At 43.2% G+C, this 14,080-nt stretch overlaps 1 protein-coding gene across 12 annotated transcripts in view; it reads right to left on the bottom strand.

Annotated features, from left to right (window-relative positions):
• Positions 1-7,338: 7,338 nt before the first annotated feature.
• The window catches only part of SOX5 (SRY-box transcription factor 5), a 651,412-nt gene continuing 644,670 nt past the window's right edge, over positions 7,339-14,080 (bottom strand). For all 12 annotated transcript variants that reach the window (XM_064515931.1, XM_064515936.1, XM_064515914.1 and 9 more), the window contains one exon: positions 7,339-13,092. In XM_064515931.1, coding sequence (XP_064372001.1) covers positions 12,789-13,092 — 304 coding nt within the window. In that variant the 3' untranslated portion in view covers positions 7,339-12,788. The remainder of the gene's footprint in view (positions 13,093-14,080) is intronic.

The following is a 14,080-nucleotide window of genomic DNA, read 5'->3' as shown; positions in this document are numbered from 1 at the left end:
TAATTCAAAGTGATTCAAACAAGAAAGACAAGGGTTTTTTTTTTAGGATATTGCTGGCCAGTTCTGCATCCTGAATCTGATTGACATATGATACTACTAGGCTGAATGAAGACATTTTGCACATGTTTTTGCTTTAAAGAGCAATTGCTAGGGGTAACACTGGTTGTTACAGTATGGAGCCATGCCAAGCTATTCAGAGCAAGAGTGGGTTGCTGGCTATCTGGTGCTGCGAGGTTTGCAGGACGTGGTGGATAATTAAGCATGCTTGACACTGCCATGTGGTCACATAAACTTGGAGGACTGGAGGGACTAGTGTGGGAGCTCAGGTTCTCACTGTGCGTGCTGTCCAGCTCTGTAAACTGGGATTTCCACTACAAGGTGGAAGTTGAATGGCCTCCACAATAGACTGGAATATCTTTAACCATTGCTGAAATTCCAGCACCAAAGTTAGCAACATTTTTGACATACATTTTTGATGCTTTTGTTGCTGTTTGACATTTATTTTTTGTAACCATCTCTTTTCAGTACGGCCTTAAAATTCACTCATGTACTTTGCCAAGGAGATCTATTTGTTATCAGCCTGTAGCCTTTCTAATATTGTTCCCATATTTTTGGAAAGACTTTCTGAGTGCAAGCTTTTCTGCCTCACAAGGTGCTGATGCATTGTTGAAAGTAACACCAACTTAGCTCATTAATTCTTCCCAGTAGCCCAAACCTGCAGAGGCAAGTTTCGGTGGGAAAAATCCTTAAATCCCAATCAGCATTTAAGCTCTTTTTTGTCTGTTTAATTTGCAACCACCGTGGCTGACCTTGGTGTTGCAGCACCTGTTCATACTTTTGAGGAACTTCAGTTTTCTTTAGCTTTTTGCATGGGATTGTTCAGCAACAAAATGTATGCCAGGTTCTGTTAAAAAGAAAAAAAAAGCAAAACCCAAACAATCATCTAACTTGATTTACCAACTTATTAGTGCATATCACATGTTTCTTCCCAATCAAGAAAATCTTCCCAATCAGGAAAGAAGAATATGAGTTTCTAAATCAGCCACTTTCCTGAGGATTACGTGACATTAGCACAGGGACGGAGCGGGAGAAAAACCACCCAAGTAAAACAGCTGGCTCAAACTTCGCTTGGCAAAACTTCCACTCATAGCCGAGACTGGTTAATCTCAGTTTCCAGCCATTGAAAGGGAAATTCTCCAGCCCCCATTTTGGGGCTGTGCCTTCGCCAGCGCCTGTGTCCATGCTCAGCTTTCCTGAGACACACCGGGGTGGCACAGAGCTGTGGGCTGGCCTGTTTCAGCCCCTGATTATGTATTTATACATATATATGTAGGTATATAGATAGATACACACACACACACACACACACACACACACACACACACACACGCACAGAGGTAGAAAAACCTCGGCTGTATTTATGAATCCACGTATTCATTGATGGGCTTTCAGCTTTTTGCTGTTTAGTTCCACACCGCATTTGCTTATTTGGTGCATTCGTGTGTGTTAGGGCTTCCTCTGTTTTTAGTCATGCTGGGCAAACGGAGAGTTCTCCCATTCGTCTGAGAGACCCGGCTGCAGCCTGGCATCTCCAAGGAGCGATTTGAACCCATGTACCAAATGTGCCAAAGCAGTGTGGCTTCATCTGTCAAGCGCAGGGACGGGGCTCCCGGTCTGGCAAGGGGCATCACTTGCAGCTATAAACGTCAGGCGACGATCAGGGCATCACAGCAGGGGCAACAAAGATGGGATGAGGAGTAAAAGCAGTTCACAGAGAAATGTGGTCGCTCCCCGCTCCATCACACCCCAACGGCTGGTGCCCCCCAAATCAGGCCCCTGTGAAAAATACCCATTTTTTAGCCATAGGCAGTGCCCAGTGAGCCAGACTGGTCACTAACAGTTGTTTCTAGTCTTTTCCAAATTGTGGTCCATTAACGAAGCTACGAAAACTTAAAGAAAAAAAAAAAAGTCTAACCGTTTATTATGGAGTGAAATCAAAGTCAGCGCTCTATTCCAATAAACTTTAAAGTGGCAATGCATTTTTTTCTGTATTGTCTTTCATGAAGGCATTTGCTTCCAGACTGTATTAACAAAATATGTTGTTTGACAGATATCATCTCGGCAGACAGGTTGCCTAATCTGTTTTATTGACAAATTAACTTACTATTTGATCAACTTGAATATAGTCTTCAAGATATATTTCTACTATAAAAAAGTAGATGGAACAGAGAATAATGTGTTTAGTCCATCATCCTCTTTCAGCTGTCATTTAAACACTGGTGTGTCTGTAAGAAAAGAAAAGAAAAGTTATACGCTGTTTTGATCATGCTGTCAGAGTTGTCTTTATTGTCTGTGGGGGAATCGCCTGTGTAATTTCTTCTTCCTTGATACGATAATATATTGACCTTCCCTATTCAGTCAGAAGAAAGCAGGTTACGATGGCTCTACCCACCACCTACATGCAGTTTCATATTCTCTCAGAAGAGAAACAAAGCATCTCTGAGAACCAAAATCACTTATACTTCACTTCCCCTGCCTTCTCTTTGAATGGGACCTGGAAACTAAGTGAAGTTAGGAGGTTTTCCTCACCAAAGTTGGAAATACTTTGAAAAGACAAAAATAAATTTCTAGGCTTAAAGTGGTTATGTTACTTTCTCCTCTCTAAAGGTTGTGGTGGTGGCTGTTTGATGTATTTATTTTTAAGCAAGTCGGTAAGTTGTACTTCAGAGGTTTCAAAAAGATAAAGAATATAAAATTCAGATTAATTTGGTTAGCAAGTGTTGCACTTGTTTTATACGTGCAAATCCCTGACAGACCAGACTCTGGAGCTGTTTTGGTTTAAGATTACAATGATTGATGAGTGGAGCTATTCCAGCACTGGGTCTTGCCTGAGCACAGCTTCACCAGGTCTTGCTTTCTGCTCACCTCTCTTGGGTGCATCCTCTGGTAGCACCTCTGCAATGGTGTTTGCACCAGGTGGAGCAGCGATACTGGGGGTAACTTAAAAAAGAGCCTGTTGGGTGTAGATAGTCCCCCCTCTGCAGTCAAAATAATTACAAACAAACAAAATTTTAGCTCAAACTGAACAGACTTCCTTTGAGATAGTAAATACTTAAACTGAATTTAAAGAGATGCAGCCAGTCAAAATAAAGTGAAATTCTTTACTTCTTCTTGTTTAATTCGGCATGAATGCGTGGCTGGCTTTAGAGGGAAGTCGTGCGGGGTTTTGAATCACAAAGTCAGGGCTTTTGAGAAAAAGAAGCCCGAAGCAGGAACAGTTTTGTGCCGCATCTGGGAGCCCTAGGAGTAAAACGAGGCCTCGAGCTCTGCCATCCCAGCCTTGGTTTGCAAAGCACCCATCTGACTAACGGAAACCTGGACGCAGAAGAAAACCCCAAACCACCCACAAGTTGCCCATCTTTGGGGTTTGTCTCTTTTTTCCTTCCTGTATTTTTTTAAGCCGCAGACACTTCATGCCACGCTTGCCTGAGAGCTTTTTCCTGTAGCTAATAATATTTTGCGCTGCCCTAGTGCCTTTAATCCAAAGATCTCCAAGTGCTTTGCAGTCATTAATGAATTAAGCCTCCTAACACCCCTTTGAAGTAGGTATTATTATAGCAGCCTTCACGAGGGGCTGAGTAATTTTCCTGAAGTTGTGCGGCAAGTCCCTGACAGAGCTGGGAACAGGCTGCCCAAGGCCCGTGGCTCAGCTGTGGCTCCGATCGCCAGCCCGTCCTCCCCCCCTCCCCACGCTAAGTCTCTTAAATCATTTTAATTTTAAATAATTACTTTGATTTACTTGCTGCATTTAAGGCCTATCTCGGTTAAGTGCAACAGGAGGCGCCGGTCTGTCCTCGGCGGGTCAGGCATGCAGCGCCTGTGGAAGTCGCGCTGATAGCGGGAAGCTAAACCAACACAAATCCCTGTGTGCAGATGCTCTCGCTGGGGGTGAGAGGGGCTTGGGGGGCTCAGCCGCAACCTGGTCTTTGCTCAGCGGCTGACACCCCGGCGCCGGCGCAGCTGCCTGAGAGCGGCACAGCATCGCCGCTCGCTGTGGGCAATAACCTCTGCTAAGTGGACCTTTATAGGCATATCGCCCTCATCTATGCAAGTGGCTAAAATTATCGGTGAGCGACCAGCCCTCCTCTCCCTCTCCCAATACTGCTAACTAGGACTACAGCTCTGTAGAGTCAGGCCTTGAACCAAGTTTAATCTAGCTCAAAAAGCCGCAGCTTGAATTTCCACGCAGAGAAGGCATAGTTTTCGTGAAAATTAAAATCCATGCTTTTAATTATATTTTCAATTACGTACCTACCACTCTAGTGACGTTAAGACCCAGCTGCACAGAAATGCTCGCTGGCTGAAGCGGTTTTGGCTGTTGTGGCGGGGCACGGTTTGGTCTGACTTTAACCTCTCCCTAATTGCCTTGGTTGAAGCTGGGACGGGGGCAAGGGAAAGCCTGATTCCAGCCAAAGTCACTTTCCGTGCAGCCTCTGGCAGCAATTTAAAAAAATAAATCCCAAAAGGTAAATTGGTGCAAAGCTGCACAGACACAAACCCTTCATCAATAAAGTCTTCACCTCATGCCAAGCTGTTCGCATTTGATACTGGGTTAGGAACGAGCTTTTCTTGGTGCTGCTTTCAAAGGCCCTTAAGTCACACAGTGCTTGTGAGGGAGCAAGAGCTGCATTCGCTGCACAGACCAGGCTGGGGAGGAAGGGAGGGGGTAGCAAGCGCGCTGAGCCAAATCTCCTGTTCCAGGTGACAGAGGAACCTTGCTGAGCACTAAACGCTCTTCCTCGCTCCCCGCTGCCAAGGATCCTGCCATGCATGTCAGCAGGAAAAGAAAAAAACAAAACCCAAACCCCAAAGCACTGGTCCTTCCCTCTGAGAGGCAGGTATACATGCCCAACAATATGTTTTTTAAACAGCTGTGGTGGCATAGGGTGAGTAACCATATGCACGTGTGTATCTTAAATGGCAATGTGTGAGGAGAGCGAGACCCTTTGATCTGGCCAAGCCGCTTTATGGGAACAAGAGCACAATAACGGCTGCAAGGTTCGAGCAATTAGAGGCTGCAGAGCAACTGTTAAAAATCATACTGGAGAATCTGCAGGCTCTTTTGCATTCGCTCGCAGATCAAGTTTACATATAGGGGAGGAAAAAAAAAAAAACCACCAAATCCCTCAGCCAGCGTGGCTGCTCTTTCAACGTGGGTCAGTTTTCTTTACCCTGCGCTCAGAGCCAGGGTGCGAGCAACCCCTGGTTTCCGCGGGTGTCCGTCAGAGCTACCCTAATGCCGACAGCCGTGAGCATCCCGGGCCTGACATGAGCTGCTCGGGCTATCTTGGGACCACCAGTGCTTTCGATAAAGTCTTTCAATATCTTGTTAGCGTGTACTTTGCACCAGCAAAGGCGTGCCAGCGCGTGCAGAAGAACTGCCTGTTTTTTCTCCCACATTGCTTTTCTACAGTATCGATGCCTATTTATTAATGGAAAGCTCATTGACAGTCTCTCGTATATTTTTTTCTCACGTACCCCAACGTCACAGCGCTGAGCTGCCTCCTGAAGCGCATTAGCTTTCCCATAACCTTTCATGGCTTCCGTTAGGGGTCTTTGCACTTTCCTACATATATATATTTGTATGTTACGTTCTCGGCAGGAATGAGATAATTGTCACAAGTCTTTCTTTTTTAAATAGATTAATGTCATAATTATCCTCATTTTCTTCCTTCCTGCTACAGGCAACTGCTGGAATGCTTTCGCAATTTTTTTGAAAAAAAAAAAAAAAAAACAAGAAAAAACACAGAACTTGTCTAGGGAAAGACTTGTTACCTTTCCTGAGACCATGATATCACATAAGCACTTTCAAAACTTGAATTAGTTGAACTCTAATTGCACATTTAATTTTTTTTTAATTTAAATCTTCATGCCAGTTTTTTCAAAACTCCATCCTGTGCACTCGTATTACAATTTAGATATTTCTTGAGCTTCGTTTTTCTCCCATTCTCATAGACATTCTCCCCCCCGGTTTAGGCAACATTGCTGCCCCCCATTACATACCAGTCCAACTACCATAAGTAAATAAATAAATGAATGAATCGCGTGACCCTGCAGCTCAGCGGCTACAGGATCAGTGAAGACTCAGCTGTAGGTGGGCAATGGGGGGGGGGGAGGGTGTTAGCAAAGGCATGGCGCAGTGGGCTTTGGCAGAGCTATTCCTTACGGTGACTTTAACAGGGTTGTATCTGTTAAAAGGACAAGAGCACTAGGTGTTTGTCTTGGCACGAGCTGTCAGGAGGGTGTCAGGAGGTGCCCTGAACATCCACTAGGGCGCAAGGTGATGGCCATGCTGCCTGTTGTGGCCACGATTGCTTCTCTCAAGCAGCTGGGTGATACATACTGGTGATAGATAGTTAATGATAAAGAGATTTTAAGGCATTAAAGGATGCTGCCATTTATTGGACTGAGCCTCGTGTTGCATGGCTCTGCCCGCCTTCATTTCCACTTCCAGTGGCCAGGTATTGCCCTGCACCGGATTTACCGGGAGGCTGCCAGAACGGCAGGTTTGCAGATGGGACATCGATTTGGGTGCGGCCTCGCTCACAAGAAGAGCACAGCAGAGGACCTGACAAGTGGCACAAATGCATACGGGTTTGTGGAAATCACCACCAGCAAGGTGCTGCCTCCCGCTTTCCCAAATATTCCCGTTTCCCTTTAGGAACATTGGAAGTGCCGAATGGCATCTGTCAAGCTGGTGGCACTTGAGTGTGAGCATCCTTCAGAATAACTTACTGTCAAAAGTCAGGTACAAATGCATTTCATCCCACTTTGTGCCATATGCTGCTGTCAAGACTTCATGAACTGTTTAGGCAGCATGTTGGGACATTCTGACTAACTATGAGCAGAGCTATTTTTCCATAGTTTTATGTCATTGTCGTTTATGATTGGGTATTTCCCTGAATTTGCTTTGGTCCCCGAACTAAATGGACAAGCTTGTAGAAAATGAACCTAACCTGGGAAGAAGGCATTTGCCAAACCTCTGGACTCAAACATCCCCATTTATGAACTGCTCTGACTCTGAACTGGGAATTACTTAGTGAGTGGCGCCTGGCACCACAGTACAGCACTACACTGGTCAGGAACCAAATTTTTTCTTCTGGCTTAATGCTGATATTTTAATTTACATCCTGTGATTTGATAAAAACCTTGAATTTTGGAGTGGACTGGAAAGCTGAAGCTAATTTTTTGCTCCCCGAGCCCAGCTGTTTTGTTCTCCTGACAACAAAATTAGAGAGCACAACTTTTGCTGTAAGAAGTGGCAAACAGAACACAGTATAGGTAAAGAACACATTTGCTGTTTTATTGGTGCCTTGCAGGGCAATAATACTGAAAAAGGGGAATGCAAAAGAAACAAAAAAACCCAAAAAACAAAAACAAAAAACCCAGAATGGTGGCAACCCACATTGTATTTTTTAAAGAGTACATCAACTCCTGGTTTTTTTTATTTATTGTGGCATGAATGATAACATAAAACCAAAACATGAAAATATACAACTTATATTACACTATGTGTTATGAACAAAATATAAATCTATAACTCTATGTTATATTTACATAATTATTTCTTTTATTAAATTTCAAGTGAGATGGTAGGTTGCACATACTTTGTTTTAAGCTCCAGGCATTTGATTGTCTCTATTTCTTTTCTATTTTCATTTCACTTGTAAAATCCAAAATGTTAGAAGGAGTAAGAGCTTTAGAGCCAATGGAGCTATATAAATACTGTTTCAGCAAACCAGTGACAAAAACACTGGGGAGTAGAGAAATCAGTCAGTAGAAAAAATGAACTTGACATGTTCTTCAATCTGGGAAACTGACAAGTTAAGATAAAGTTGAAAAAATGTAAATATAAACCAAGCTAAACATCCAGCCCATGCCCTGTGAATTGAGGATACACTTGAATCCACATCTAGTGAATTACACACATTTCTTTGCAAAATTGAAGATATGATTCTATCAAGAAGTGGGCAGACAAAAAGACTTCCTATTTGATAAATCACGCCCTTAAACATACAAGATATTCTATAGTTGCCATTCTTTCTAGCAGATGAATTCTTGCTAAGTAAGGTCTATGTTTCCACGGAGTATAATTATTTTTGATGTTACAAACGTGATGTCAGAGGCTTCTTCGGGGACAATAACAGCTCATCTCTTTGGGTTAAAAAGCTCTGAAAATGTGCTGTAAAAAGGTTAAAGACAATTTACTTTCTAAAAAATGATTTAATTAAAGAGAGAGTCTACTGCAGTAACCAAATCTTTGAAATAATGTCTTCGAAGAAAGAATTTCTTCCATATGCATTCGTAATAAGAGGATTTGGTTACAAAACTAATTAAATGCTATAATAATAGCTAGTGTTCTTTTCTGGGGGCCTGATTAATATAGCGGAACGGTTAAATAAAGATGTTAAATGCACTTAAAAATCCTATTTTACTAATATAAGGCATGAATAAATTGAAAAAGGATATACTCTGTGTTATTTAATTGAGCTTAGAAGCAAGTGCCTCAGTTTTTTCTTTCTTTCTTTCTTTCTTTCTTTCCCCCTTTTCCCCACTGCTGGTATCGGTCCTTTGTGAGCTCCCGAGACGCACCGGAGTAAGCAGCTCCCCGGATTTTGGAGGGAATGGGAAGCACGGCCACCGCGGCTCTGGCCAGACCGCCCTGGCTCGCCAGCTTCCCAGGGAAGAGGGGAAGGAGGCGCAGGTAGGCGCGAGGGCCCTGATGCGCTTTGAGGTTAATACAATCCTAATCTCTTCTAACCTGGTTTTTCTACGCGCTCAAGGGCGCGGAGCCCAGGACAAAAAAGAAACAAGACACGAAGATCTTTGTTTATGAATATACGTTTTGCTTTGTTTTTTAAAGAAATTAAAGAGGGACAAACAGGGCCACATTTTCAAATCTGCTCTTCTACTTATCTGGGCGCTCGTACTTTGACCCGACAAAGCACTAGCCTAAGTATTTTGCTGGTTTGGGACCCCAGAGCCGTTTTTTTTTTTTTTTTTCCTTTTTTTCCTTTTTCTTTTTTTTTCTTTTAACAATGCTGCATCAGCTTCAACGTCCAAATGCAGGAAGCGGATAGTTTGCTAAAGCTACCCCTTCGAAAAGCCTGGCCCCACAGCCAGGCTTGCGCACAGTCTCTCAGACAGACTTTGCGTACGCAACAAAATCGGCGTTCCTCCGAGCCTTCATCCCGGCAGCTGCGGCCCACGGAAGAGCCCTGCAGCATCGTCCATGGCCGGCGTGAGAGCTCAGCCCCACGGCCCCCCACCGCCACGGGGCAGGGGGGAGCCCGGCGCGGGGGAAGGGGGGAGCTCAGCCCCGCTGAAGTCAAAAAGCCATTTACCCCCTTGACTTCATCGCGGCCGGCTTTCCAGCCCCGGTGCCTAAGGTTTGCTCCGATCCCGCCTGCCTCAGTGGCACCTACCTGGAGCTAAAACAAAGTATCCTGGTAGCCCAAAGTTACATAATTAAACCAGAGAGCCTCTACAACATGGTGGAAATCAAGCATCCAGCAAATGTGAGGTGAACCCACAAGAGTCAGAAGTAATTTGTTCACAAAGACAGGGAACAAATTGAATTTTTTTTTTTTTAAAAAAAGAGCAAATATCTGTTTTCACATTGTACATAACAATGATATAAAAACAATTGTCTATTTTTTTTTCCTTCTTATCCAAACAGAGTGCTTCAAAAAAATTGGCTCTAGATGACTGGTGTAATTAAATAACTAAAATGAGTGATGAGAGAGCAGAAGTTAATTAAGATTGAAAACAGCACTCCCATTAATTCACTCCATCATAATAAACATCAGAAGTTGACATGGCTGGGGCCAAAATTAAAATAAAAGAAAGAGGAATAGTGTGAGCAGAAGAAGAAGTGATTTGTTTTCATATGTATATATATATATTTATATATATATAAAAAGGCAAGGTGGGGAGGGGTATCCATTTTAAATAGCCTAACAGCTTCATTTGCTGCACTGCCAAATTAGAACAGAATAAAATAAAGTTAAAAAAGGATGGGGTATAAAATAAATTATACATAATTTACTAATCTGGGAACAGCTGACCATTATTATTATTATTATTATAATTACCATTACAACACTAGCAAGAAGAGGCAGTTCAACTGAAAAAAAAATACAGTCATAAAATACAAACAAAAAGGACCCTCTCTGACATGGAGGATATGATCAGCTACTCCAAGCGTAACTCCAGAGCAAATCTTCTGAGAGAGAGAAAATAGAAGTTTCGAGGCAGAGGTGGAAATTAAAAAGGGAAAAAGGAAAACAGGAAAAAAAGAAAAAAAAACAGATGGTGCAGGGTAAAACTATCACACGTCCAAACCGCTCATCAGAGTATTGTCCTAACTCTTCAATGGCATCTGCTTGTTTGCTTGCACGAGGTCTGTGGAGGCCAATTTACACTTCAAGTGGCATTTTGAGAGGCCAAGCCAGACCCCCCCTCGCCCTCCTTCCCAGTCTCTCCTGCTACCTTTCCCTTCTGTCCCACACCTGGATTTAAGTGGCTGATTACACCAAGCTCTGAATTTGCCTGGCTAAGGGACCGTCTGCAAAATCTGGGTTGCCAAATACTAAATGCCTCAGTTTTGGTAACCCCTTGGGCTGGCGTCTTGCTGACGCTAATGCGCACAGGGCTTTCTCTTAGGAGTTGAAGTGACAGTGGTAGCCCCGAGCCTCTCCCTAGGAGCTGGGATTTACCAGCAAGCATTATGAATATTGAGGTGGCATCTTCAGTTAGGAAATGGACTCAGAGGAAGGCTTTTTTCGCTGTAAGACCGTGATAGTTTACTTCCCAGGACAGAGAGGAGACACTGGATAGCTGCTGTTTGAAATTAGAGGTAGCCTTTTCGGTCGGTCAGTTGGTTTAGATCTATCACTCCTGTCTTGCTACATGAAACTGGGCACTCTCTTGCTAGAGGACGGTCAGAGTAAGGAAACGAGAAGAGACTCTCTGATTCACTTGTATTTACTTTTTTTTTTTTCCGAAATACAGCGTAACAGTCAGTTACCTTACTGAAAATACAACGACTAACTTCAGCTCAGGATTACGCTTGTGTAAATCCACTGTCCTCGTCCTGGTTGCTGTTGCCCAAGTAAGGCAAAATTATGAAAGCAAGATATCTGAACACTGAAAACATTAATTTTACTTTTATTTACTTTTACAGTTTTTTACTTTTGCTTTTACTTGTGCGAGGCAACAGCTAAGGAAAGTCAGTACCTCAAAGGTTTGGGTTCTTGCACACTCACTTTGGATATGGAAATCTCTTGTGATCTCTTAGCCTGCTTTCTTCCACAAAAACCCCACTGATAAAAATGGATTTCTGCAAGTGCAAAGGCAAAAACTGCCTGTAAAAAAACCTTGCATTTTGAATCGGACATCAGTACTCAGCAAACCTGTGAGTATAAATTCATTAAAACTGGACATTGTGGTAATGTAATTACACTCAGCAAGGTCTTAACATTTCCAGTTTCCCTGTCCTGTCCCGAACAAACCGTATTTTGGACAATCTTTTTCTATATGCTTCCACTTGAAGTGTAAATTAAAAGCAAAGGCTCCTTACAGACCAAGTCATTTAGAGGGTACAGGATTTCATTCGGGAACATGCTTTTTGCTCACAATTGTCCAATATTATTCTTATTAGTACCATAAACATGCACACATGAAAATCCAAGATCATAAAATATTTTTTCTCTAAATTTCTTACATCTCTCTCTCTCTCTCTCTCTCTTTTTCACCTGAGAACGGCACCTACAGTTTCCTTTAAAAAGCAAAACCAAAGCCAAAAATATATGTCTAATCTCACCAGCTGCTGGTATATCAGGTTCTTCTAGGGATTGTCTAAGATATAACACTGTCCTAACTTACGACAGAGCAGGAAGCAAAACAAAAACCAAAGAAAACAACAAAAAAAGAAGAAGAGACCAACCAAAAAAAGCAAATTGGACTAGCTCAGCGCTTTAGTACAAATTTGGCACTTGCTCAAAGACTCAGTATGGTGTGCAACTGATGAAGAGAAGTCCTCTCTTGAAAGGAAATAATTGCTTGTTGGGGTTAACAGAAACAGACTCCCCACTTCCTTCCTTGCCAGACACGTGCACACGCACACGCACACACGCACACGCGCACGCAAGCACATACACTTCTGACCCAGATTTGCCAGGGAGGAGGAGGAGGAGGAGGAGACAGAGGGGGTAAAAGGAATTTTATCTTTTCTCGTTCCTGTCAGGTGCATTACCAAAAAAAAAAATTATTTCTCTTTAAACTGTAGCACAAAACAACAAAACACATTCACAAGCCACTTGTTGGCACTGTGTACCTGAGTGAGAATTTCTAGAACATTGTAGAACAAACAGCCATAAAGTTTATTTGAAAAAAAAATAAAATAAAAGGTCAACGGGTAAGACTTCAGTGCTTGGGTATAGCAGCTGAATTACTGGCATTATTTTACCCATAGCTTATTTCATTCTGTTGTTGTTGTCATCGTTGTCTTTGTTTCCTTTCTTCTGAGCCTTTTTTTTTTCTGATGCAGGCTGATGTCTATTAGTCAGCTGATGTCCCAACTAGTTAAGACTAACAGTTAAAGTAACAGTCAGTGTATGAGAAAGTTAATGTGCTTGGCCACTGGCAAGGATAAACCAGATGGGGCTTTATTTATTTTTTTCTTTTCTCCTTGAAGTCCTGTAGGTCACGTGACATGTGGACCCTGATCAGTTGGCTTGCCCCGCAATGTGATTTTCACTGTCACTGCCATAGTCCACATCGGGGTCATCCTCTTCCTCATCGTATTCGTCATAGATTTCTCCGTTGATGTCATCGGTCTGCATCTCTTCCTTGATATGAGGTTCCTCGCCTTTGATGCCATAAGTGCTCTGGATGACGGGCATGCTGGGCTCCGGGCTGCTGGAGACGCTCGAGTGCTCGGAGGGCAGGTGTGGGGAAGGCATTCCTGCCATGGCGATGGCTCCCGGGTAAACTACGCCCGCCGTGGCAATGGGAATCTGTGCTTGTTGCCTGCCAGGGAAGAAAAGGAAAAGGACGTTTGAATACTGGAAGGAGTAAAGGGAGGGTGAGTAAGACAGCACTTTGCAAGTCCACAGCATATGCTCTTGGCCATGCTGAGGGAGCTCCTGGATGGCCCACACAAGACAACCCTCATACCAATACTCTAACCTCGCTCTGGAAACAAACATCAAGCATGAACCAACTTCACTGATAAAGAAACCTAGTCTCCGTAAACATCTGTATCTGTCCCTGAACTACGCAGTTGTTGAGTTGCAGTTCACCTTACCTGTGATGCAAAGTCCTTTACTGGGTAAACTGTGCATTCCCTGAGCTGTCAGATAAAGATAAACATCCTTTCAACTGTGGTCCAACTTAACAAACCTTCCTCTGAAATAATCACAAGCTGCTGGCAGGGCTAGAAACAAAAGTGACACATTGCCAGCAGGAGAGAGGAGGTGAGGGCTGGGTAGTTTGCACAGGAATGGGAAAGTGCTGGAGGAAAGCACCAGTGGATCAGGAGAAGGCAACGCTGCCCCTCTCTGAAGGGGCAATGTTTACTCCAAATTCATTCAGAGACCTGGCCATTACTAGGAAGAGGAACAGGAGGCTTTGGGGGGGTGACAGGGGTTTGTGGGATGATCACTAAGGGCTTCCCACTGGACAGTGATCGTTCCACAGAGAGTGGCACTTGTGAAAAGCAGAATCTTTCAAGAAGAGTGAATAAAATTGGGAAAAGCCAGACTTGAAACAGAAGCATGCATTATTTAAAAATAAATAAAAAGCAAGCAAGCAACATGAGCATTTGAGAAAATCCTCTATAGGATGTCTTTATGTAGTGCCTAAGCCTTGGAAACCTGTCTGCAGTAATGAAAGAAGAATTATGCCAGGCCATAGAAATTCCTTTTGCATCAAGAACACTAGCTGTGTTATACCAGTGTTTGTTTCCCTGAGAAGCTTCAGGGTCCCAACAAGCCTAGAGGTTTAAAATTCATGCTCC

The sequence above is a fragment of the Dromaius novaehollandiae genome, chromosome 1 (assembly GCF_036370855.1).
Source record: "Dromaius novaehollandiae isolate bDroNov1 chromosome 1, bDroNov1.hap1, whole genome shotgun sequence".
Taxonomy (NCBI): Eukaryota; Metazoa; Chordata; class Aves; order Casuariiformes; family Dromaiidae; genus Dromaius; species Dromaius novaehollandiae.
This window is presented reverse-complemented; position numbering and strand designations above follow the sequence as displayed.